Genomic DNA, 26,572 nt, shown 5'->3' with positions numbered 1-26,572 from the left:
AAAGGTTATAGCACTTTCATAAATAATTTAAAAGGATAAAAGAAGAATAGGACTAATAATTACAGTGAAATGTTTCAGGGTGTTTTATTCAGACAGCACAATGGGTAATAAGAGCAGATGCTGTTCCAGTCTGTGCAGTTCTTCAGTTTGTATTGATGTACAATGAAAAGAACAAAAGATAATTAATGGTCTACGAAGAGGACACTCTTAGTAGTGAGCGGATGTCTCAGCATCCATCTTCACGTTGATCAATATTAGAATCTATAGCTTCGCCCATTGTTTTATGAGGTCTTTAAGAAAAAGGACACAGAATTATCAAGATCATAAAAAAATGTATTTCATTCTCTAGCCTCATTATTCTGCCCAGGAAAAGACACTGTGATTCCTCTGTGTCACAGCCCATTCTGAAGAAGGAAGGTATTTGTGTTATTTTTCTACTTGTGGTCCGTGCAGCTTGCCTCAAGTGAAGAGAACAGCCCTTGTCCAAGCCAGCTGGCTGATAACACAGATGTCCTCCTGCCCTCTTGGCTGAACGTGTGCTCCAGGCCTTCCCCGGGCACACGCAGCCGGTACAGCGTGGTGCCACCCGGAGCCGCCAGGCCACGACTGCCCAACCAGCCAGCCAGAGCTGGCACCATTAAAGCCAGATCTCGCCTCCGGCAGCTCGGATGTACTCACACACAGCAGTGCTCTTGCTAATGAGCTCTGCGTTGCTCATAGATGTAGTAAGGGAGTGCCACCCACCTCAGCTGCAGTGGTTCCAGCACTAGCTCTGGATGTGGGGGGAAGTGGTGTCTGGTGCGCACACCATGCCCTGTGGGTAGGCTCACTGCTGCAGGCCGCTGTAAGCGCAGATCCTGTCAGGCACGGGCAACTTTCAAACACCCACAGGTTTTAATTTTCCCTTGGGTTATCAAGATGATCAGCTCTCCAGGGCACTGGTTAGCTTTGACTGTTCTTTACCAGAAGCCAATATGGCTGATCATCTATAGAAGGCAGCCCCTATGGTCATGCGGCTTGCTCTAGAAAGCCAGACGACCCTTTCTCACACTGGAGAAGACCAGTCCCTTCCTTGAGCTGTTAATGCCAGCTCTGAAAACCTCCAAACCTGTACCGTGCTAGGACATCTGACAGGGTTTGGTCTGCAGCCTTGTGAACCCTGTAGTTGTTCCTAGCTAAGAGCACTCAAATCCCTATCTGACAGATTTAGGGCTCCAGACTTTACGGGTGTGAAATTATGAGGTGTAAGAAAGCAATTTCAGATATTTTTAGAGGTTTTGAAAACAGACGAATAAAAACAACAACAACAAAAACACCCATTCCTATTCAAGTCCAAAGCAGCTGTACACCTCACAAAAAAGGCACATGCAGACTATGTGAAGATGTGCTGTTCTACTGCAAGTTGTGTGGCATGACTGCAAATAAGGATTTCTCTAGTGCCCAGTAAATCGCTCCTTAACTTTAGAAAAGAAAGCACTTTCTTCTAAACTCAAAGAAAGAGCTAGCAAAAATCTGAACATTGCATACCACTTTAGCACAGGTATCAATACAGAGCTTTAGTTCACTGAAATTTGTAACGTGCTATCTGCCTGTTCATATTGTCAATGGAAAAATGTTGTCTTGCTCCTAAGCATTAATGGCATGTATATTGAATATTTGCATTGGGTGTCAAATTATATAAGTGCAAAACTTGTTATTTGGTATTGATTTCTAGCTTTTTTAGCCAGCAGCTAGACTTGATGCTACAGTGCCTAAAATCTCTAGGGAAGGCAGCTTTCTGCCATCTGCTGTCTGGCTGCAGCCATGAAGTCTCTTGTTAGAGCCCAAATGGATCCCCATGGTTAAGATACAGTTCAATTTATATTCCCCAGAAAAGAAAAAATGAAAAAAAGTATAGTTCCAGAAGGTGGTGACGTTTGCTTCAGCAGTGAAAATGAAGTGCTTAAAGGGGGCCTACAGGAAAGCTGGGAGGGACTCTGTACCAGGGAGTGTAGCAATAGGACAAGGAGTAAAGGCTTTAAACTGAAAGAGGGTAGATTTAGGTTAGGTATAAGGAAAAATGTCTTTACCATAAGGGTGGTGAGGCACCGGCACAGGTTGCCCAGAGAAGCTGTGGATGCCCTATCCCTGGAGGTGCTCAAGGCCAGGCTGGATGGGGCTTTGGGCAACCTGGTCTGGTGGGAGGTGTCCCTGCCCATGGATTGGGGCTGGAATTAGATGATCTTTAAGGTTCCTTCCAACCCAAACCATCCTATGACTCTATGATCCTCAGGCACTTTGAACAAAGTGTCAAGAAATTAATAAGCACAACAAAATAGAGCCTAAAAGACCTCTAGACTGCCACCAAACACTGTGACACCTGAATTGCTTCAGTGCACAGGAATGACAGTGTGTGGAACCAGACCAATTTCAAGCAGAAAGCACAGAACCTGCCACCTTTGCTACTGGCCCCTAAAGAAAACTGCTTCATGTCTCTGAGAGCCAGGTCCTAGCATGCTTGAACCTAACCTTGAAGCTAATCCTTGAAGTTGTCCCATTGGTTTGATCTTGGCGGCAGTCATTGCCTCAGCAGGGCCAGCAGCTTTCCCTCTTGGCTTTGGTACCTTACTCTTCTATTGAACAAGCAAAGGTGGCCCAGGTAATACATAAATCAAATGTGAACAATCCTTAATACTAACGTATCAACATGTGAGAGAGGAATTTATTAATTTTCTTTGTTATTGCCTAAAGAACTTGCAGACAAATTGAATCATGTCTTCATTAGAGGAGAGTAAAAGCGACCTCAGTTTGAGAAGGCAGAGCAATTAATCTGCTTGCATTTTGTTTTCTCTTTCAGGTACCTCCATCATCCACTCTTCTTGATGTGAAACACAAATTTCACAAAGCATGTAAGTACTTCGGCTAGCAGGCTGGAGGCATGGTTAGAAGCCCTTCAGCATGGAGAAGTAGTCAAATTTATTTTTCATGAAATCTCACACAAAAGCTGAGGCTGGCTTGACAGCTCCAGTGCTAAATTAGAGCAGCATTCGGAGTAAGGTTCTCCTGTAGCTATCGCAGACATGAGAGGCTGGAAGGAGAGGACTGCATAATTCATCACTGCTCGCCCATAAGGGGCAATACTTTTTTATCCCGTTTTTAACATTACAGTGTCAATTCAAGACCTCAGCTGCATTCGCTCTCCCAGTGTTATATTAGATAAGCTTCGATAACATTAGATTGCTTCAAGCTGGCTATAAATAGACTGTGTGGACCAAATAGTTACTGTAGCGGGGAGCTCAAGCACAGAGTGATTAAATGATTTATCTGGGATCGTGGAGGCAATCTGGCAGGGTTCTCAACTGACTCAGCACTGTCCAGTTCCTTAATTTTCAGGGCAACTTCCTTTTCTTCTTGCTTTTTTGTTTTTCACATCCATGAGAGGAAATAGTATAGTGGAGGGTAATTTTTGGCACATATGCACAGCAGATATGGACCTTGTATGTGAGAAGAGACAAGAGCAATCATACTTGAAGATCCCTCTTTTCTTGCTGTCAGAGAACAGAACAGTTTAGCTGGATGCTTCTTTCCAGTCACCTGCTAGTCACAGGCATCCAACACTAGGGGTGTTGGATGGAAAGGAGAGAGAAAGAACAAGACAAGCAGCTGCATGTCAAGGTCTGATGGCATTTTCATTTATCCTTTATGAATTGCTGTATCAGTATTTTGAGGAGTGGGGCTAAATGTACCTGAAAGCTACCAGATGTTGTATATGTGTATAAGGCGTGCCTTGAGTTCTGAAGTGCTGTAACCGATGTTTGTAGAGAGCCCAGTTCTGTGACCTTGCTTCTAGACTGGGAAATGTTTCTTCTGCTCCTGCCCACGGGAAGAAAGGTGCTACCTGTGATCATGTCTTGTAGCCTTGAGTGTCACTCACATGGGATATGCAGGTCTATGCAAGGCCTCTTAAATTGAACTGGGGTGTTTAGCTGAGTAGAAAAAGATGCAGCAAGAACTGAGGGTTGGAAATGAGGACCAGACAAACTCAAATTAGGAATGAGGCATTTCATTCCAAGATGCAGGATGGTTTACTGTTGGAGGAAGAGTTCTAGATGATGGACTTTTCCTTATTTTTATCAAAAAAAGGTCTATGCCACTAAAGACTAGATTTCTTTTGCAAAGAAATGCTTTAGTCAGATGCTAATATCAAGTTCAGAGTAGGGTAAGTGGAAGAAGCATTATACTTCTCCATCCTTAGGATTTTATATAACACTGAAATGTAAGGCTTCTGTGACTGCACAAAGGTTCAGTTAATGAAACAAAAGGCTGTTGACATGACCGCTCCAAAACTGCTTGTTTTCAACCCCTGTAAGAGCTTGCAGTATGCAAAAGGCTAAAAGTTTGAAAACTCAGCACTTGAATATGTGAAGACCGAGTGCCTAAGATTTAATATTTCAATAAGGATATGTCCTCCCACCACTTTGTGAAATGCAGTGCTTTTCTGTTTAGACTCTCTTAAATCATTTGAGACTGGATTTATATTGATGCAGCTTAAATCAGCTGAAGATCACTGGCACAGAGGCTTATGCCAAATTAATTGTAATAAGGTTTTTAATTAATTTGGGATAAAATAGTGCAAGTTTGTGTATAAGCCATTTTATAGGCACCTGTTTTCATATTTAGAGGTATCTTACTCCTCAAATACATCCAGTGATGTACGTGGAGCTGTGTATGAAGGAAGATAATAAGTTGTACAACAAAGCATGATACACACCATAAAATGAACCTCTGACAGTGGGGCCCTTTACAACATGTGGAAAGGCTGACATGTGCCTTCAAAGTTTTTCCAGTCCCCATTTTCTTAGTTCTCAGGAGTACTCTGTGTCAATGTCCTGTGTCATTTCTTCCCATTCCAGCTCATTGCTTTGATCTCTCTTTTCCAGCTCAGCCTGGATGTTGCTGTCTCATGAGGTTCCCCCTTCTTCCATTTCCTCTGGCAAAGAATAAACCTTCCCTTTTTTCTCTTTGTGTAGTTTGGAGGATGACAGCTTGCAGAATTTATATTACAGTTCTTTTAGGCAAGAGCCGAGAAGCAGCTGAAGCTGATCTGCGGATGCCTTTGGTTAGTGTGCTATTTGTGCTAGTTCATGCATTCATTTCTGTCATTTCATGTGTGCCAGACTCACATGTTCCCTATAATCTCTTGCTAAAACACTCCTACGCACACACCCTTACAGTCTCCCTGTCCTCATGCATTCTCCTTTGATCACCCATGCAATTAAGCTTTCTCCTCAGCTGGTATCTTGTCAGCCCTTCAGTGAGTGAGAGGAACACTTGTGCAGCAATTTCACAGGCATCATCTCTGTCACTGATCAGTTTTTGCTGCCTGATTCAAGAAAAGAGGAAAAAGGACTGAATTATGAATTGCAGCAGGAGACTGTTAATCATTAAAATAAAATAAAAGGGATGTAAGTGGCACATGGCATGTTACCGTTCAAGTAGTTTTTCAGTCAGTCAAACATTAGTTTGGATCTCTGTTTATGTGAAAGTATATGGACTCAGAAATCCGGGAACAAATACTGAAATATTCTATAGCTCTCACTTCAGCAAAAGTCTCCCTGTGGAAACAACCCCAGCAAAGGCTAACGCTGTGTTTTCTGCGGCACTGAGTTCAGCGGGGCAATTGCTGGGGATTCGGGGATCTATGAGCTTTTAGTGGAGGTACCACCTAAGATAAACTGCCATTTCATGGCAAATGAGAGGCTTCCTCCAGACGGAAGAGCACAGTTTTGGATCAGCCCCTGGCCGCTGCAGCCACCGTCTGTGGCAGGGACTGGCAGTGCTGGGATCAGCACAGAACTGCAGTTTGCCTGTCGTAGAGCTCCAGCCCTGGCTCTGCAGGGGCTTTCTGTAGCAGATGTTAGATTCTGGCTGCCATGCTTAATAGGAAACATCACACCTGCCCACCATGAACCCGTCTAATCCTTTCTAAACCTACTTACAGTTCTGACCTTAGCAAAATCCTCTGGGAAGGAGTGCCACGGTACGTGCTTTGCGGACAAAACCACACTGTTCACGGTGGCATCATCCAAATGCCTACACTTCTGTTGCTTGTTTTCTGCCTGAAATTGGGTGGCAGCCGAGTGTCTGGGTGTTACTGACCTTCACCCTGTACTATCTAAGGTATCACAGAAGCCTCCATCAAATTGGTGCTGTGCGCTAGGTGACTTTACTGCTGTTTTCCCCATTCCTTTGGCTGGCTGGCAGAGGTAAAACCACATGAGTAATTTGGTGTATCAGAAGGAATCCTCTTGCCCCATTTTTTTTTCAGTTGCTTGTAATGAGTCAGGTACCTGGCATTTCCCATATCTATAAGGATGATGTTTTCAATGGGGAAAGAAATACCTTGTAGACTAAACTTTGCAAGCTCTTGTCCTTGGCAATAACTCTTCACCTTTAATTTATTTTTATCTTTGCGAGATGTATTGGGCTGGCGGGGGAGGAAATCTTACAGATAGAAAATGAAAAACCGTAATAATAATGCTAATCCAAGTATCACATAACTAAAATAAAATATGTCTAGAACAGGTAGTATAGTGGAGTTGGTCATCATTAAATATTTTCAAGGTTACTGCACACAGAAGTTTCTGGAAAAGCTCTTGAAAATGGAGGAAGAACAGAAAGGAAATGAGAGCTCAGCAATAACCTAACAAACTCTTGAATACAGCATCCTGCACGGGGAGGTAGCACAACTGTACCTACTCTCTGAAGTCAGAAGAGAGAGTTTAGGGAGGCCAGAAACTGCCCCCGAGGCAGGACCAGCAGGCAGATAAGGAAGGGCAGATGGGAGGAAGCCTGGCAATGGATGGAAGGAAAAAGGGAAGCTGAATGGAATGAAAATAACACATGCAGAGCATCCCAGCCTGCACAGGGGAATGAAGTACTCAAGGAAAAAGAAACATAGCTTCCAGCTTTTCCAGTAAGATATTAACTCGTAATCATTCAGCTCCAGAACTGCAGGCCTCCCTCTCCAAGTTAGTAGATGATACATAGGGTATATAAAATAAGCAATGTTCATCAAAGTAAATCATTAAGAAAGAAATTGTCAGTAGGTGGCACTCAAGAATAAACATCATAATTTCTGGACACTATGAAACTTGTGGTCTGTGATACGGTCTTACAACTGCTTCTTGCAGGTATTTCTATAGAGATCCTGAAAGCTACGTCCCCTGGAAAATGACTATTTTTGCTTTGCTTTCCTCTAGAGAGAGGGCAAGGAGAAAACCAGTGCAATTCCTACCTCATGCTGATTGGTCTTGGTAGCCCAATGCAAGGAGACACCTTACCATCCCAGAGGAGAAACGTAAGCAGAAGGACCATAGCACACACTCCTTTTCCAGTGGTATGGGAGGCTTGTGCATTGTCTCCCTCCTTCCCTTCTCAAAATGACCTGTGGCTGCTGCCAGCTCTGCTCCCCCCTGCAGCTGCCTGCCAGTAGTGCTGAGCTCTGCCAGCGCTGGGCAGCTGGAAGGAGAGCAGCGTTTTAGAAACACTGGTTCGGTGCTTGCCCAAAGCCCTGAAGCGGATCGTCAAAACACAGAGCTATGGAAACCAAACTGGCCTGGTGAAGGGGAAGGAGGAGAATTTCTCATTGCTTAGAAGTGACACAGCTAGTCTTGTGAGAGTAGCTTAAGGCATGTGAGGTACTAAAACTAATCCTTTATTGGAGGAGCGGGTCCTCTTTCTTTTCTCCTCCCTAAAAAGTCTGAAAAGGGTTTTCAAGTTCTGCATCTGCACCTTTCCTGTTTCTAATGACATTTGAGAACTAATAGCATGATTGCAAGAGCAAGGGCTTAAGGTAAAACTCCACATTTGCCAGCCTGGTGCTAAAATGCAAGAGCTGGATGCAGCACTGTCGCTGGAAAGGACGACTATTCTTACTGCATCATGTAATTTCCATCTAGAGGCTGGCCGTGATATTAAACTGCAAGGCTCAGAGAGGTGAGAAAGGATGCTGTGGGGATTAGTCATTAAGAGCAGTACCAGTGAGAACAGTGACTGCTAAGCCAGTGCCTTGCCTACCGGCTCTATGTAATCAGGACTGTCTGGTAACATGGTCTTGCTGAGAACCTGCAGTTCCTCTGATTTTTCCACACTGCCTGTTACAGCTGGATTCTCAGGTTGAAGAAAGTTAATGAAATCTGTCAATTCTGATGCCTGGAGAGACTCATGTGCCCAATGAATACACCTGCTGGGGATGCAGAGAAGCTGAATTATGCTATTTATGGCTCTCCCAAGCTGACTTCATAGTCCTTGCCTGCCAATCAACCAGGAGCCCTTCATGTGTCTCACAAACTGAAGAGACCCAAATAAGTTATATCTAGAGCACAGAGCCTTCCAGAGGGATCTTTCCTCTATTTGGAGCCCAGGCTTTTAAAAAGCCAGCCTTTTGGAAACACAGCCATAATCTGATCCTGGCATGAGTTGTCTTGAGCTGGATGCACTTCCCCCGGCAGAAGGGCAGCTGCAAAATACAGTTTTAACCAAATCTCCAAGTCCTTCCTGCCTGTTTTTATCCTAAGCAGTTCATGCTACCCCAGAGTTTTCAAAGGGAGAAGTAATATCTTCCCATGCAGAACTCTTGGGCCCAGCACTACGTCTGCGTCACAGATTCACAGGACACATTGGGTTAACAGTCACATCCAATGATTGTTTTCAGTAATTTTTCCCTTCTCTGCATTCATAACTCAACTGGAAATTAACAATGAAGGTGAGTCGCTAGGGACGGGCAGTTATTGCAAATGGACCCTATGAAGTACAGTGATTTCATCTGGGTAAATTGCTCATTCATCTGTGTTGACTTTCTAAATGAGAATGACTAGATTAGGAGGAAACATGATGAGATTTATTTCATTTTATAATTTACTTTCCTTTTGTCCTAGCCAGACAGCAGATAGTAATAGAAGACTAGGTTACAGTGAATGTAAGTATCCACCAAATGATCAGTTCTAAGGTCTTTTTAAGGTCTTCTGTGCCTGTTGACATAACTCACTTTACTAGGAACTCAAATTTCTTGTTACTGCCACAGCGAGGCTCATATATATTTGAACTCTTTACTTTCTGTTTTGCAACGCTAAGCATAAAGTAAGCAACGAAAATCAAATGATCGCCACAACAATCAAATGATCATTACCATATTCCTCCCCAGCTCACGATCAGATCTAATCCATGAGTAAATTGCTCCCTGGCCCTGCTGAGTGCGCGTGTCCTCCAGTGACCTGATTTCTTGCCTTGGCGTGCTGATTTAGCCAGGAGGCCAGTCTGTCTGGTAGGCTTCATTTCTGATCTACGCAGCAAGAAGTTTCAGGAGGGTGACCTTCTATCATCTTATTTGTGGCACATCCGTGCAAACCTCTCTATTCAAAATACAAGAGTCTGGCTGTTGGCACAGATTTGCGTAGCTTGAATTTATGGCTTACCTGTCAAAATAATTGAAGCATACTTTTAAGAGCTGGGAATACTTTCACTTTTATAATAGCCAGCCAGGAAATGAGGGTGGCATCACTGATCTAACATGGTTAAAAGAAAGCAGAAGGCAAACCGAGCTAACCTTGTGATTTTCATTTTCAAAGTGACTAATAATTGAGATCTTATACCCCACTTTCAGTCTTCATCCATGCATTCTGTGTTGGAGTTACAGAAAACCACTTTTGGCCTTTTTTCCAAAGGGAAAGGCAATGCAGAGAGTGTTGCAGCTGCAGACACAGTGTGGGCTCCCAGGTAGCCCTCCAGAAAGCGGTGTGTGCTTCACTGACAATCCATTTTGCATGCCGAGCTCTGGGTCATAACCTTCCACTTAAGCCCTGATCCATGTGTCTCTTGCTGACGCTGCTGAAGCCCAGAACTTGCATTAGGACATTCCTAGCTGGGGTGCCACGTCTGGCTCCTTGCTTCCAGCTGTCTGACTAATAAGGAGAGCAAACACCAGACTAGGCACTGCATTTCACTTTTGCTGAGTGCTCGAATCTCATAACTTGTGGAGGAAGATATATTAAATAAGCCTGAGAAGCGTCTGATCGTGTGTCCATGGAGATTTGCTTTCTGAAATGTACATGTGGTTATAAAGAATGATTTCAGTGTGTACTGCATTAGGAAACTATGGGTGAGTTTTGGCGTACCAACCTATCATAAAAGCAATGCATTTAGCCCTGTATGACCTTAAGTAGGACTTCTAGGGTCAGTTATTCAAGGCATTTTGGTCTTTGAAGACAACAGGAAAAGTCAAAGGGCTGGCTGAGATTTTAAAAAATGCCTAATTCACACTGAACTGAATGTGATATCTGGGATATATAGTTCTTCAAGACTTAATTCAAAACTAGTGGGAGTCATGCTATTGACTTGGGTGAGTTTTATGCCAGACCCTTTCTCCTTTTTGAGCTCCATTTTCTCATCCATAAAATAAGAATAATTAACCTGCCTTTCATCCACCCTGCACTCTTTTGTCTGTTTTGGCTGTGATCCCTAAGAAACATTTGGGACAATGAATGACTTAAATATATGCCTAATGACCTATTGAACTGAAGGTAGTGAGGTGTCTAAAACACAAAAGCTAGGCTATCTATTAAAGGCTTGTGAAAGTAAGCTGGCCTTCAGGAAAAAAAAAAAAAAAAAAAAAAAGGTAATATTCAAACCAGAAATAGAAAAAGTTAAGATCAACTCAAAAACTTTAATGGAAATTCACATTATTTCTCTTTTGGCAGATGCTGCATCTGATGTTATTGCATTTCATTAGCAGGATTACAGATATCATTTCAGATGAGTAATATAATAAAAGAAAAGGCAATGTATCTATAGAGATGTAGCTTGAAGCAGAACTGGTCCTCTCTGCTCTCTGGGATATTGTTCCCAGCTGAGATTTACAGGACTCTAACAATGCATCACAAATGACATCCTATGTAAACAATTGGAGAACAAATGTGAGATGCTATTTAAATGCCTCATTAAGAAACGGAAATTTCATAGCTAGATTCTTTGCTTTTCTTTCCTTTGCAGTAGATTTAATTGACAGATCTAGATGAGAAACAACAAAATTTGTTTATCAGAATTGCCTGTTATTACTTACAATGTATCTTATTACAGTGCCTATGGCTCAACTGAGAAAAGGGCAGTACGAGGCACTATAGAAGTAATCCAGGCCCTAGAGAACATGTGTTCTCTGATAAAATGAAGAATTAAAGCCTACTGAACTGTTAATAGAAGATGCCAAAGTAGTTCTTGTTCTTAAAGAGTTCCTATATCAATTTAAACTCAGGCATTACATTTTTTGTCTGAGCAACAGACTTCCATCCTGAACCTGGTGTTCACCACCACATTCATGTGGGCTTAATGTTCATTCAGCAGGTCTTCATGATTGTGAAAAGAATCTCATGTCCATTAATGAGAGATGCCTATTGATTATGGTAGGGTATAGATCACTTCAGGCCTTCAAATATGCCCTACATCTACATCAAGGTTTTCACAGAGGTCCCCATGCCTTTGGGCACCAGTGTTGGGCAGATGGCTTTGCAAGAAGATCCAGTAGTTTCTTTTGGGAGGAGCTGCATGGAATGGGTCTGCACAAAACATGCCAGGGACTTCTTGTGAAAGACAGCCAACAGGCCCTGGGGTGGCAGAAGAGGAAGCATATCTCCCGTGATAGAACGAGAGGAACCTACCTCCTTCTTGGACAGATTCAGGAGAGTAATGAATAAAAACCAACAAGGGCCATGGTATCTCATCTGCTCAAGAGGTCACAGCAGAGGCAGCAGCTCCTGCTGCTAGGTTCATATTTTCCCCTGGGTTTGCCTTGTGACAGTGACTTGTTTTCCATTCATTTACTGTTTCTCTTTTGATCCCAGCTAGTCTATTTATTTATTTTCCTCTTTGGGCATAGAGGGAAAGAAAGTCTAAGAACAATAAAAATAAGAAATCTTTCAAAAAAAAACTTGGTATTTACCATTATTTCAAGTTAATGAAAGCAATGCATCAAAGACAAGAAGCTGAACAAATGATTTACAATAAAAATAATGTGATAGAGGGGAGTTCTGCCTCTTTCTAAATTGTCCCCACATTACAATGATCTTGAATATATTTGCTGCTGGAAATAATTTACCATTGAAGTAATAGACATGCGAGGTATTCTGGGTCTTCAGCTCATTCATAAGCTGTGCTCATATAAAACGTGGACAGGCCTTGCTGACTGCTTGACTCACATTGTTACTAGTGTAAGTCAGGTGCATGATTCTAAATGCTCTTTGCATGCCTACCTCTATATCCTGGTCTTTAGTTCTTTCTTTCATTTATCCCAGCACTGAGTTCTTTCCAGCATGCGAGGGAAAAGTATTTGTTCTCTGTCATACAGCTGAGGGAGGCAGAGCAGTTCTGTGAGCTTCATGGCAGTGCTTCAGAGGCACAGAAGCCTCTGCTTAACTTAATTAAGGTGCTGGGATGGGAGAATTAAACCAGCCCAAATAAACTTCTCTCAGGAAGGATGCAGGAGCATGACAGGGCCTGTGACTCACCTGCTGGTGTCTGATCTGCTGCCAAAGCAGGGCAGCTCTGTTCTGCCTCTTCCTCATGGTCCATGGAGAAACTACAGTTTAGCCTTCTTATTAGCAAGGATTAACTTTCAGCGTGGTGAATTTACCAGTGAATTTATGAGGATTTAATTTTCACAAAGGAAGAAATCATGTCAGTTCAAATGCATTCATTTAATTGGTGATAGCATTGGTGTGGTCATTAGATAAAAATATAAAGCACTACTGTTAGGGGTTAGTGAGGGAATGCATCCTGATTAGATTAGAAGCTGGAGAAAGAGCTATCCCCTGGACAGTCAAATATTGAAATTATACCTCATTTGCATATTTTATTAGCCAATTGACTAAGGAATGCTTTTAAAGAAACACAGCTAGGGCCTGGGGTAGGACTCTCCTCTGCCCAGTACACCTGGGGTGGAGGGATAAATGAGTTTTTGAGCCATCTTTGCCCTGTCAGCTGTGCTTGTTGAACCACCAGGTGCTTTCCAATGCTGCAACATAACTCAGCATGGCCCCGAGGCTGCTCCATGGCCCCCACGCTGCGTTCAGGCAGCGGGCACGTAGCATGGGGTAAAGCAGCAGTCCCTCTGAGGCCTGGTGGAGCTCAGCAAGCACACAGGACGCTCAGCAGCTTGTACGGGTGCTCAGGACCTCCAAGAGACTGAGAAGAAGAGGGAGAGGCTGAGGGATGCTGTGGCTCCCTCGTCCTCACTGAATTTGAGCTTCCCACCTGCGAGAGGCAAATGGCAGGGAAGGCCTCAGTGCCACTGCTCTGTCAGCTCTCTGCCCCGTGTGTAGCTCTGTGGAGAACTGCTGCCCTAATGTGCCCGACAGGCTTGCTAATTGTGGCAGTGCCCAAAATAGAGCTTTCTGAAGTGGGAAGGCAATGACCTGTGTTATCAGTGCCTTGAAATGCGGCCTATCACATAATATCTTCATCATAGGGCACAGAGCTGGTTAGTTCTCTCACAAACTGGCACAGGCTGAACATGAGCAAAGGTTCTGAAAGAAAAGTCGTTTTGAAACAGGCTTTTATATCTTACTGCTCTTGTTTTGTGAGACTGCAAGGATGTTCAGATACCTGTGTTAAATGCTCTGCTTTACTGCCCATGAAACCCTTAGGTGGGTTGGCTAATGCCACGTCTGTAAAGGTTTTTGAGCGGTTGAGGACACAGATAGATGATAAGTGATTTCATAAACCACCAAACATTAAGCTGCCTTTTTGAAAATCCCACACTATTATATGAACAGGCAGCAGGGTATTTTGTAGTTCCTGAAACACATACATCGTTTGCCAAATGCATGTTCATTAATGTGCGGTGTCTCATGTTTGGGTCACCCTTTGCATGAAGGCTTCTCTGACAGCTTGTAACAAGGAAGAAAATCCTACTTTGGTTCTCACATCCTCCTGATACCTCAGCAACTATCTTTGTTATCCTATTCAAACTGGTACAATGAGAAGAATCAAAGGCAAAGATAACTGCCAGAATTAAAACACTCAATCAGCATAAATTACTAAGTCACTCTTTTCATTGGCATTGATATTTCAGAGCCAGGACCCAGACGTCTGCAAATAATACCAAGCAAGCTCTGTGCTATTTTAGTGCATGGATCACAGGGTGCACTCCTCCCTGGGGGTCCCCTGCTCAAAAAACTCCCCAAACCCATTACGCAGAGTGCAGTGGGTCCAGCTTCACCGACTGATCCCCACCGCTGCCACAGGAGCTGCAGCACTATGCCCAGGTGATGGCAGCTGCTCGGGGCCAGGCAGTGTGTGCTGTGCTGCTGCAGGTGGGTGCTCTCAGCCTGAGTGCTGCTGCAGTGCTGCAGCACTGTGCATCCAGCAGCTCCTCACCTCCTTGCTCTGATTTAAGGGCATTTATTCCCTTATGGGAACACCGCTTCGAGCTCCATCATTGTCAGAATATCTGTTTGCTTGTTTCTCTGTGGTTGTTATTAATGAAATAAAAGGTGAGCCTCATTCCCTTCCCTTGCCCACACACATTAATTTAAATGCAAATCCACACAGAAAGATCAAAATTAATTATACTTTCTGCAGCAGGCTACATGGAAAATTGAAATGCACAGGGCTGGCTTTCCTTTCTACTTTTATTTTTTTATTTTTTTAAGAAACGATGTAGCAAAACTATTCAAATATATATATAAATGTTGCTTGCATGCTTGCCTGCTTTTAGTTTCTGATGCTTTTTGCTTGTCTAAATTTCCAGTTGTTTTCAGCACCAAGCTGTTTGAGATGGAAAATTGAAAGCTTAATCTGCTAGTGACAGAAATCGACCTCTAAATGACAAATAATATTCTGTTTGCCACTAATAACAATTGATCTTCATTAAGACAAGCTTTGCTGACTCTTAAGAAATTTGTCCATTATTGCCTGATCAGAATATAGCTAAAGTTTAATTTTTTTTAGGAAAAAAACTCGCTGAGTGAGTGGCGGCGGGGAGGGGAGGGAGAGGGGAGTGCTCTGTTCCTTGGTGAGTTCAAGCATTTGTAAAAGTTAGAAGTCGATGAGAATGTAGTCAGGTGAATTTGTGCTCCAGGGTGCAATGCAGAGCCACACAGGTTGGTGTTGCACAGCTGGATACAGCCACAGCAGCACAGCTGCTTCCAGCAAGCACTGTATGGATGGGGCTACCCAGGTTTGCCAGATCCTGGATGAGGAAAGTGTAGTTTTGATGCTGTTTTTAAGGGAATGCCTGCAGGGATTGATGTAATGTAGTACTCTTTGTTGTTAGAGCTGGTAGGTGTGCTCTGAAACACCTCCGGGATCAGGCCTTGTGAGGTTTTGTGAGGTGGGTGCTGAGGTAAGAGCAGCTCTGAGCACAGGCAAACAGTGCAGACACATGACTTCATGTAGGACAAATGGATGCTCATGGATTTTAAGCATCTAAAACCAAGGGGAATGGTCAAACGGACAGCTAAAAAGGAAGCACGTGACCAGACACTTTGTCAGTTCTGGAGGCATCAGTTCTCCCTGCCACAGCTTGCTCTCCATGTGCAAGCAGTATGTTTGTAGCTAGATGCATTCATGTATTATAAAAACAGAAGAAAGAAATGGATGCTTATGATCAAATGGATCCTTTTTCAGATTTCAAGTAATTAAGAAAGCGGGTATTTGTGTAGGCATAGCGAGTAGAGATCAAGATGGCTTTGGAAAACACGTGGCCAAATATCATCCTCAGAAAGCTTACAGATAGGTAAGAAGAAAGAGAAGCTGAGAAAGAAAAAGGATTTATTTTTTTAGCTGTTAAAACCAACATCCCTTTCTTTCAGTGCCCTGCTGAGATTTTACCCAACAGGGCCCACTGGGTCTGCTCTTTCTACTGGCTTCCCATAAAAACACACATCTAACTCAAAATGCTCCCTCCCAAAATACTCTGATTATCAAAGGTCCTGCTACAACGAAAAACACAGGCTAGCCAAAAGATCCTGGATGCAGCAGGTACCTTCCCAAAGACCTAGCAAGAGGTGGAAGCAGCATTTTGTTGTTCACCTGGCCCCCATAAGCTCAGAACGGTGCCAGACAAGGACAGCAGTGCTGTACCTGTCATTTATTACAGGGAATGTAAACACAGTAATAACTTCAGGTACTTTCTGTCTGGGTTTTGTGGCCCAGTTTAGTTTTACTGTGGTTTCTTAGGTGTGTCGTGCTTACTGCCTTCAAGCTCAGGACTCACTCAAGTGCACAATGAATCCCACACTCTTTTCTTCCAAACAAAAGCAGAAGCAGACAGTTCCAAGTCAGTTCAGCATCCTGTTTGCCTGTCAGCTCTGTGAAGCAAGGGTGTGCAAACTTCAGCCCAGAAAAGGCTGTGGCTATCAGCACGGTGATATCTCTGTCTGCTTCCTCAGAAACGTCCCTGGGAGCGCTCACACACGCCTGCTGCAGCCGAGAGAAATGATGTTTATGACCATTGCTGCTTGAGGTCACGGACTCGGAATAACTATATTTGTTCAACATTTACTTTTCAAGGAAAGAGCCCAGCAAGTTACTTTCAAGATAATCTGTGTGTCAGTATGTCTGTCTGTCTCTATATATTATCTACAAAAACACCATCCCCCCAGCAATGCGTGAGTCTTTTTTAGCAACCTCTTATTACTGCAACACAGATGCCAGATCAACAGTCTGGTTAAGGTGGCAGAGCGCATTTCAGCTGTGCTCAGTTCATACGGGAAGGCGCTGTTACCTTGCTCAGCTACTGCATGACCCTTTGCGATCATATAAGGGACATGGGTACCGCAATGCTCCCCAGAATTTCCTATACTTCTGCAAATTTAAGCAGTGTGCTGCTGCTGATTGATTATAGTAATTTTGTTGTTCATATCATCCTATTCATATCACAGCAGGTATTGCTGGTAATTATTAAGCCTATTTGTTATTAGAGATGCATGGGTGGTGAAAAACAATGAGAAGCAAACAATTTAACTGATAAAATTAGCTGTTCATGGAAAGTCAATCTGATAATTATCTCCAAACTATGTCTGTCAGCTCTGCTTGGCATTTCTTAGACTCCTTACCCCCCCAGAGGAACAGCTTTTGCATGGCTGAGTTCTAAGGAATGCACCTAATTTCCCAGCAGGAGAGATCTTCATGATTTTTTTATTTATTTTTCTAACCTTTGCTCTCATATAGGTTCATGTAACTTCATAAATAGTAGGTGACAAATAGGCACTTGATCGTGTAATTTACTAAAGGACAGGCAATGCACTAAAGAATTTTTATGAAAAATAATAAAAATTAGTGACCCCTTCAATTTCATAATTATTGGGAAATACCTAGCACTTAGATTTCTTGGTTGTTAATTTTTCAAAACCTCCTGTCATATTTAAGCAGTGGAGCACACATTAAGGTCAATTTAAATCGTGAGGATAAAGAGTACCCTTGCACGCTTTTAAAACTGTGTATGGGCTTTTAAAACTGTCCTCAGCTCTTGTGACTGTCTGCTGATTCATTTACTGAAATTCTAGTAAAAAGGCAGTGAAAAAACAAACAAACAGTGGGACCAACAGAGCTTGGTTTCCTGTGCATCTTTGCATATATGGTACCGAGGCTGCCATTTTATTGTTTGGGTTGTATTAACTGTACAAGCAGTACATTTCCTTTTATCTCTGATATTATCAGGTGGTTATTAGCTGGATATGGCCAAATTAAAAGTGGCTGTTTTTATTTATTTATTTTTATAGCCTTCCTTCTGACATGACAGCTTGCTTAGGTTTAAATTTTTGTTTTAAATACTGCCATGTACAACAAAAAACTTGGCTAAAATTAAATATTTTTCTTCACTTTCATGTTTTAAATATAATATAAAGAGTAAAGTCAATGGTTACTTACTTTACTTTAGTGTCACTTTCCAAGAAAATATCAACTTCTCGTGTTGGAAAAATTAAAATGCTTTAAATATTTTTACTTTTTCATAACGGATATATGTCTATTTTGGACTAAAATATTCCACCAAGTTGGATCAGATTCCTGACAGAGAAGAAGGAATATGGTAAATAGCTTAAGAAGCATCATGAATTGCTTACACTTCCAGAATAAAGGAAGCTTGCATGCATAGAATGAACATTTTTTGAATCACAACAGTGAAAAAAATCAAGCAATTTGTGAACATCCTTTCAGCTGAGGAATGGGCCAAGTTTTCAAGTACCCATGTGCATGCATTTGGGGGTGGTGGCTTTAAAGACAGAGACAAGCATTGTGTATCCTCAGGGATAAGTCAAAAAAGTAGAGAGAATCAAATAGATGATGAAAAACCAGGAAGCAAGTTCAATGGCTGTTTAAGCACACTGCAAGATGGGTGAAAGGAGCCACAGCTATTCCACACAAATGCTAGAAATCTAGGAAATAGGGTGGAGGAATCACAACATTGGCTAAATGTTGGCAGATTTAATATCAGCTAAACAGACCCATGGTTTGAACCATGATGGCCATTTTTTTTTTTTTTTAAGTTAAAACCAGTCTGGGATATAAGTGGGCTGAAAACTTAGTTATTTTTACAACTTTCTTCCAAGCGTGAAATGCTTAGCCAAAACCATAAACCCCAAATGGGGGAAATGAGCAGCTCTGCTGATCAAAAGGAGCACACAGGGAATAAATATGACCTCCCCAGTACCACGTGGAGCTCACAACTGAGCTCTGATGCACTCTCAAAATATTACTGAGTAGCTGATAACAATATGTGCCTGATCTTACTCTCAACAGGAGTTACAAGATAAGCTTCAGTCACCTATGTTCTTGGATCAGTATGAATCTCTATAGAAGGCACCAAATGAGAGTGTTAATAAGAATAAACTGGGAAGTAAACCCTACTAAAAATAAATCCTTGGAAAAAAGAAAGCCTCCAGCTCCAGCAGGAAGCAAGGGGAGCTCTGCCAGATGTGGGAGTGCAGAGAGGCCTTCGAGCACCGCACACAGCTGCAGCTATGTCTCCGTCTTTAATGAGTGATTGTTTGCTCTGCCTGGAGCTTGCACTTTCCACGTGCCCTTGTGAACTCCTGCTGACAGTAGGTGAAGCTCATCTGGCAGCTACTGCTGGCTCGAGGTATCAGAGAGAGCCATCGACCCCCTGTTTGACAGGCAGCAGCAAGAAGTAACGGGGGTGACGATGAGACGCTGGGGTTGGCTTCTTTGTGCTATCAGAAGAAAGCTCTTCTCGTACAGGGTTGACAGGAATGTGTGCTTGCCAGAGCCGGGCTGGACTGGAATGGCTTTCTGAATTTCCAGACAAAAATCCAGAGTTGTTGGAGCCCTTTGGAAAATGCTCAGTCACGGGAAGAAGGCAGGTGGCAAGGGGAGCCAGGGTCCCCCTGGCTGACCGTCACGCAGTGATGAGCAGGCAAATTGCTGAGGCCTAGAAACGTGTGGGGTTTTCTCTTTGAAAGGAGTCTCCCATCAGGCTGGGAGAACAGACCAGCCAGACCTCTGAGAGAGACCTCCCGAGCAAAGTGGAGTCGCACTTCCCTCCAGAAAGCAAGGCTGTTTTTTTGCAGGATCCCTGGGCAGCCAGGACTCTGGAACAGCTTTGCTAAACTCTGCGGCCAGTAAAGACTAAAAGCTGTCCAGACTAAAACTGACATATGTACAAAAAGAGATGCATTTGCACTTTGTCCCCACATTCCATCTGCATAACATTTCCACTTGACTTGAGCTAGCGGGCCCCTGCCAATATACAGAGCTGGGAAGAGACAGTCTGACAGCTAAACTCCAGGTCCCCCCAGCAGAACACACACAGCACCCCAGAGATGGCCTGGGAACCAGGGACACGCGGTGGTGTAATGACAAGGTCACTGCAGACGAGCAGCAGCAAAGGCACATTCCCATCTGTCTAAATCTTTGAGTATGTTCAAAAATAATGGCGTGCTGAGGCTAGAGGACTGGAAATGTGGGATGACGTGCTTGAAACGCACAACCTCTGCTTGCCCTTGTGCAGATGATGAGCCATACCTAAAAGCACTTTGCCACAGGATCAGGTAAATTGGCTTTTATTGAAACATACTGCAAGATGAGTTGGGGGGGCTGAGGGGAAGATTCCAATTTAAAGCAGGTACATTGCATTTCAGGCTCCCAAATAACTATTGATATCTGCTGTCCTGGAGCAAATCATATCTTCCTTGACAAGTCAGACAGCTGCTCTTTCTCTATCTTCCTTTTGTTATCTTTAATAGCCATGAATTGTTTTGGTACCTTGAAAAAAAAATGTTTGCGCCTTACTTGATGGATGTGTTTCACCTCCTGCTATTAGCCCTGGTTCAAGGGGTTCATCTAATGCCTGTTCTTGCCTACAAAATTCACACTTAGCCCAAGTGCTTTTGAAATGGGAGTGGCTGGGTCGGTGCACTCTGTGTGCAGCCCCCCTTCCCCTCCAGCTGGAGGGGTGAACCAGTTCTCCTGACCATCATGGCACGTAGCATCATGGAAGCAACCTCTCAGGCTCATCTGATCCAGGCTCCTGCTGAGATCAGGGCCAACTTCGTCTAAGATGACTCAGGATCTTCCCCAGTTGAGTTTTGACCATCTCCAAGGAAGCAGATCCCACAGCTTCTCTGGGCAACTGTTCCCATGTTTGGTTACACTTATTATGAGGATTTTGTTCCATTCGTTTAAGGTACATATCTTAAATACAGCAATACCTGTATCTTAAAATACAGCAATACCACCAACCGTAAGGTGAGTCTAAAGAAAACCACAGCTATATTTGACCAGTTTCACTCAGACTTTGAGCTGAAGAGACAAAGCAAATTTCCTTCAGGGTATCTGCTGTCCTAAGGCACATCAAAAGAAACAAAGACAAGCACTGTGGAAATGGCTGGGGGATGCCATAGCACAGCTATTCCTTCCCTTTCCTCTGTCACACTTGGCTGCCCCCAAAGCTCAGTCAACAATGTGGGCTGTGTAAGTTTTCCCAAGGATGCTCCAATGCCAACAGTGCCAGATCAGCCCCAAAACCCTTCAGCAGCAAATCTGAACCAGGAGGAGGAGGCAGTTAAAACTATGTTATGTCTCTTTACAACACAAAGGAGGTGTGCTTACCTTGTCCCTTCAGCCAGTACAGCTACTGGGTCAGAGCCTCCTGCATACAGGCACTACACAGAGCTGAAGAAGTTAACAATTTGGATGGCCACAGTCTTTTCTGCAGTCCTTCTCTGGCACTCACCCACTCACTCTGGCACTGAGAAGCACAAATGCAGCTGGAGATCTGTACCTGTTTGAACAAACTGACTGGTCTCCATCTAAAATCATCAAAGGGCACCTATCAACAACCTCCAACTGCTATCGTGCATTTATAGGAGCAGCCTTTAAATGAGACCATTTTAAACGCTGCTTCTAGGAAACGTCCGTAAGGTGATGAGTATCATGGAAATCATACGTGACCTAGTATTAGCTACCCAGATGCCTCTGCTTTCTGTTCACTATTTATCTAGAAGATTACCAACTGAGCATCTGTGATTAAGAAGTAGCGCTAGCTGTGCGTCCCTAGTCAGATTTTATATTCCTAAATGGGAAAAAACAACCCCCTAAGGACCAGACAGTATAAAAAGCATTGTTCTGGGAGTAAAGGCTACACTGACAGACTTATACAGTGTTTTGATAAATATATTAATAAATAGGGCCATATTTATACTCCCCAGTAGCGTATGCACACTGTATTTTCCATGTACTAATGGAACGTTCAGCAGTGAGACTGGCCCATCCAACACTGGACCTAGGAAAAGGGGTTTCTGCTTTACCTGTATGTGCTGTGCTGTGCATTCCTCTGAGCTCTCTTTTATTCTCCTTGTATAGCTGAGACCCAAAGAGAGGATTATTATTATTACTATTTTTACCTCATATTTGTATCTGTCAGCTAAAAAGAATACTAGCAAGAAGAGGAATTTAGCTCATCCACCATGAAATTAACAGCTGTGCTTTGTGATTGGAACAGGTCCCCAGTGGTACCCTTCCCGTGTTGGCCTGCAACTGGAACGCAGTGAGTTTTCATATGAGTGTTTAAAAGAACCCTAACATATTATTAAACCTTTGGCAAGTTCTCCTCCTAATAGTATTACTCTCATGGTATGTGTTAGTAGGTGAACTTTTAGTACTTTTTCATTAATTGATATAAATAATGAAGTTATTAGCTTCCTCATCAGTACAGGATTCTAATGGTTTTCATAACCACTGTGTAAAAATGTTTCAGAATACAGCACGCGCTCAGGTAATGAAGACAAAGCAGTTCTAAAGCCATTCATGGAGAAATTTGCTCATGTCAGTCCCTCACCAGGATTCCAGTTGCACTCCTTGTTTGCAGCCTCATCAGAAGATACAACTGGCCACAGGAGGCAGCCTCCTTTTTTGGGCCAGCACACCAGTTCATGCTGGACGTGGCCATGGGAGCTGTAGCTGCCGCTGACCCAGTGGCATTTGTCTGTAGACATGCAGTACTGCAGAGCCCTAGAAAGTGAGATCTGAGCAGCTGGTAGAATTTGGCAACCTCCCTGAGCTAAACAGTGAACAAACATACATCGAGAGGGAGATGCAATATGTAAATTAGAAAAGAGAAAGAAGTGTTGCAGCCATGGCAACACCCCATGTCCGTGGCTGTTGGGGTTTCATAATATCCAGCTCACCGCCTCTCTGAAAAAGAACCATGTCTTCCTATTTGATGTCTTTTCTCATTCACTCCCGGTTCATTAGGACTGGAAACAGATGCCTCAGAGTACTGTGAAAGGGAACGTAATGCTCAGATACACATGGTCTGCCTAGGTCAGATAGCTTACAAAGAAATCCTGGACTGGGGGCTTTTGCCCAAGAAGTTGCATTCATCATGATGGTGCAACCTATTGTAAAATACCCTGAGAATGCAAATACTCAGGCAAAAACTATCAAAAGGCATCAGTGACCAAGAGGCTGTATAACATTGACTTTCCCATTAGTCTTGCAAGACAGAATGAAAAGTGATCTATGAAACTGTGTGATTGCATGGCATGTCTGTAATGATCTAGATGAACAGAGATAGCATCAGAACAATTGCTGTGCATTGCTGCCCAGCAGCATGTCAGCCTAACGCTTTTGTTAAAAGGAGAGAAAAATAATTCCCATAGAAATGCTCTAAGCTGCTAACCTGAAGAACAAGGACCAAGTCACCAAAATAAATCAGAATATAAGTTGTGCCTCTTACATGTAAGGCGTAGGCATTAGAGTGCGATGAAAATTGAAGAAAATGGTTTAACTCCTTGACTACTAACACGGCAGCCTACACATTATGCTGAAAGAATCCACCGTGAGGATGTGTGCTGTTCACGCCATTTGCTCTTCCCTTTTTACCCTTACAGATGGGCCCTACCTGAAGGACTCCGTTAACATTCAAAGCCTTGCAGTTTCCTCCATCATTACACTGTATTTTACAGACCTGGGTCAGCAGGTTGGTTGGACTACAGTAAGTATGTTCTTGTAACAAAAAGCATGACATCTGAATGTACACTGTGTTTCAGCATCAAACTGCTCCAACTTCCTCAGCCTGTCCTTCCCCATGCCAAATAGTGTAACGACTATATTAGCAGTCAAAGCAAAATTAAATTGGTAGTAAAACAAGTTATCAACATGCTAACTCTGACATTCAATTAAAGATTAGAAGGTGGATGTAACAATTTTGCCTGAGGAAAAAAAAAAAAAAAGATCAATTTTTAAAAACATTTTTAACTTATCCAGGGTTTATATGCCCATGCAGGACCTGTAGCCAAACATATTCATTTGCTACAAGGCTTCTCAGCTTTGAAATGATATTAACAAATAAATAAAATATGGATTTCTGGTAAACCTGTTACTAAAGCAGGAAAATTACTGCATGGGACTGTGCTACAGCAGTGTCGTACAGTGGGTTACTATGGGTTTTATTAACCTGTGTTGCTACAAGTTGCTTAATAGAACGGCCATGCTATTACACAGCTCCTTTTCAATTAAGCAGTACAGTCAAGGTGGGTGTTTCTGCCAGAATTGCTTCTGACTTTGGGAAGAAACAGCTTCTGGATCAGCACTATGAAGTCATGTATCCACCTGTCCCGCTTTAGGTTACATTCATTTCTTACTAGACAGGGTAGCACGTAGCCCCTAGCAGCACAGTCTCTGGGAGGCTTTTGACCCCTAAGAGTAAGAATGTGACCTGTATCTATCTTTCCCAGCTCCAGCACAGGACCCAAACCTCCAGGCTTTAACAAGCAGATTACATCAGTGGAGCTGGAGCAGCTCACACTCCATGACCTCTACCTGTTTAGAGATCTGTGTGTTTGCCAAGGCTGCGGCTCTGTCCCACTGATTTCCATGCTGCCATACTAATTAATGCTAGTTGAGGTCCTGTGTTCCCCGCACCCATCCCATCTCTGCTCTAGCATTTTAAAATATCCCTGAGGGAAAAACAACTGTGGAATTTCCTTGAAGAGCAAAAAGTGTGAGTAGTGTGGCCTCTTGTTTCCTGCAACTAAGTAATCTGCACGAGCCTTATTTATTCTCTCCCTTCCCGGTGGTTTATGTAGCCTAAGACAGTAACATAACTAAAGCTTAATATCCCATTATAAATAGTGCAGTTATGACTAGGCACTGATAGTGCAGGCAGTGGCATTTTTTTTATGATTTGATCTGTGTGTGCAGAGAGTTGACTCCACGAGTTTCTGAATACTCATCTTACCCCATTCTGTTCCACATTCTAAATCGTCTCTATTCTCGGTGGGAGAAAGCTTTCTGGCCACATCGTTTAGTTTAAACAGTGGAGAGATTTTGTATTATAGCTAGTCTACAGCAATAGAGAAAAATTTCATAAAAGATTGTATTTTAACAATAGCAATTAAGAATGTATTTGCACACAGGATGTACAGTTTTACTGCTATTTTTACTGTGCGTAGAGCTCCCATTCAAACCCCCTTGCTGTTCCATCAGATTTATGCACACAGGGAGGGACACTTATGATTTAAAGGGTTGACATTTAAATAAACAAGGCACAGAATAAAAATATTCTTATCTCATCAGCAAAATGATAGCTGAAGTACAAAGGGCCACATTCAGTTCTGCAATCTAAAAATAGGCATAGGAGCATATGGAGATGTGCTGATGCTCCAAGGGATGATGCATTGGGCATGGATCCTGCTGGGGGAAAACTAAGCACAGAGGTCTGTCTGCTGGGGCTTTTCACCTCACTGGGATCATACCTGAGATGACCACTTGAGGATCAAGGACACCAAGTCCCTCAGTCTTGGGGATTTAAGCACAGAAGAGGAGCTCATGTTTTTCGAAAGGTAGGGGCTATGGGAAAGGGCTACCCACTTGGACCTCTTGGGAGCAGTACCCTCTTCCAGGCATGTAAAAGAAAAGATGATGCCATTCTCCGTTCCCAGGTGAATACAGTTTGGGTCCCTAAGTCTAGTAGCATACATCTCTGAGTCAGGAAACCTCACTTTCTCTTGTGGGGCATGTATGGTCTCTGATTTACAGTCCTTGTCAGACATCACCTTGATGACTGAAGGGCCTGGTGTCTCCTGTTGCCTATTCTCTTAAGTGTTGCCACTTGGTAGGATGCTTCCTTCTCAGCCTCTGCCTTCTGAAAACATGCTTGCACGGTGGCTGTGAAAATTGGTTTGGTTTGTGCTGTGAAAGGCCAGACATCCCCTGGGCTCAGGTTGCACCCCAGCCCTGATGGGCTACCCAGATGTCAACAAGTTCCAGAGGCTGAGTTGCTCTGAGGAAGAGAGGAAAGACAAAGTGGTGCGAAGGATTTACGGTTGTCCTCTGCTGGAGCAACTAAGCCCTGAGTCTCTTGAGAATGAAGCCCTTTCCTGGGATAACGTGGGTATAAAACCAACCTCACTTGGCTCTTTTAGAAGGATTCAGACACTCAAGGTGTATCTCTAGAAAGTTACTTAGGGAGAAAACAACTTTCTTTGCATCACAGATGTTGTTAGAACTGTCCCTTTCATCTGTCTTCTTTTTAATAGAACAAATATTAGCAGAAACACCTAATTTGCTTCTGCACAAGCTTTATCAATTCCCTTCCTCTGGGAATTGATACAGTACCAATGATACACCTGGGTGGCATACCTGAGGTTTGCTGACTGATCTGCAGAGAGACGAATGCGAGCTGAGTGTACAGATCTCTCCTGTATGCTCCCTGCAAAGCCTGCACCCCCAGAGGTGTCTGAAATTCCCACCACTCTGGTGATGGCTTTTTATTTTAGATCTCTGTCCAACATGGGGCCTAAGCATGTTTGACAGAGACCTCTTTTTATATACTGCGATGCAGCGTGTGACTTTTGAAACATGGTTGGCATTTTACTGCCACAAACGCGTACAGCTGCTGTAGTCAAAAAAAAAAAGCATTCTTCCTGCCGAAATTCAGACCGGTGTTAAAGCTTTCCCTATTTGAACAGTGATTGCAGCTTCTGATTTATCAGCTTCTGTTGTCTAGTTGCTATCCAGGCAGGCTACCAGAAGGATCAAAATAGAACTGCGAAAACAACACAGAGCTGTGAAAAATATA

The 26,572-nt window shown here is 43.2% G+C and overlaps 1 protein-coding gene and 1 long non-coding RNA gene across 5 annotated transcripts in view; one reads left to right on the top strand and one right to left on the bottom strand.

Annotated features, from left to right (window-relative positions):
• The window catches only part of TECRL (trans-2,3-enoyl-CoA reductase like), a 60,418-nt gene that overhangs the window by 10,682 nt on the left and 23,164 nt on the right, over window positions 1-26,572 (top strand). For all 4 annotated transcript variants that reach the window (XM_035325797.1, XM_035325794.1, XM_035325793.1 and 1 more), the window contains exons 2-4: window positions 2,837-2,888; window positions 21,992-22,036; window positions 23,382-23,485. In XM_035325797.1, coding sequence (XP_035181688.1) covers window positions 2,837-2,888; window positions 21,992-22,036; window positions 23,382-23,485 — 201 coding nt within the window. The remainder of the gene's footprint in view (window positions 1-2,836; window positions 2,889-21,991; window positions 22,037-23,381; window positions 23,486-26,572) is intronic.
• The window catches only part of LOC118166683, a 143,939-nt gene continuing 137,190 nt past the window's right edge, over window positions 19,824-26,572 (bottom strand). The window contains exon 5 of the long non-coding RNA XR_004750664.1: window positions 19,824-21,030. This is a non-coding gene — a long non-coding RNA (uncharacterized LOC118166683). The remainder of the gene's footprint in view (window positions 21,031-26,572) is intronic.

Source organism: Oxyura jamaicensis, chromosome 4 (assembly GCF_011077185.1).
Source record: "Oxyura jamaicensis isolate SHBP4307 breed ruddy duck chromosome 4, BPBGC_Ojam_1.0, whole genome shotgun sequence".
Taxonomy (NCBI): Eukaryota; Metazoa; Chordata; class Aves; order Anseriformes; family Anatidae; genus Oxyura; species Oxyura jamaicensis.
This window is presented reverse-complemented; position numbering and strand designations above follow the sequence as displayed.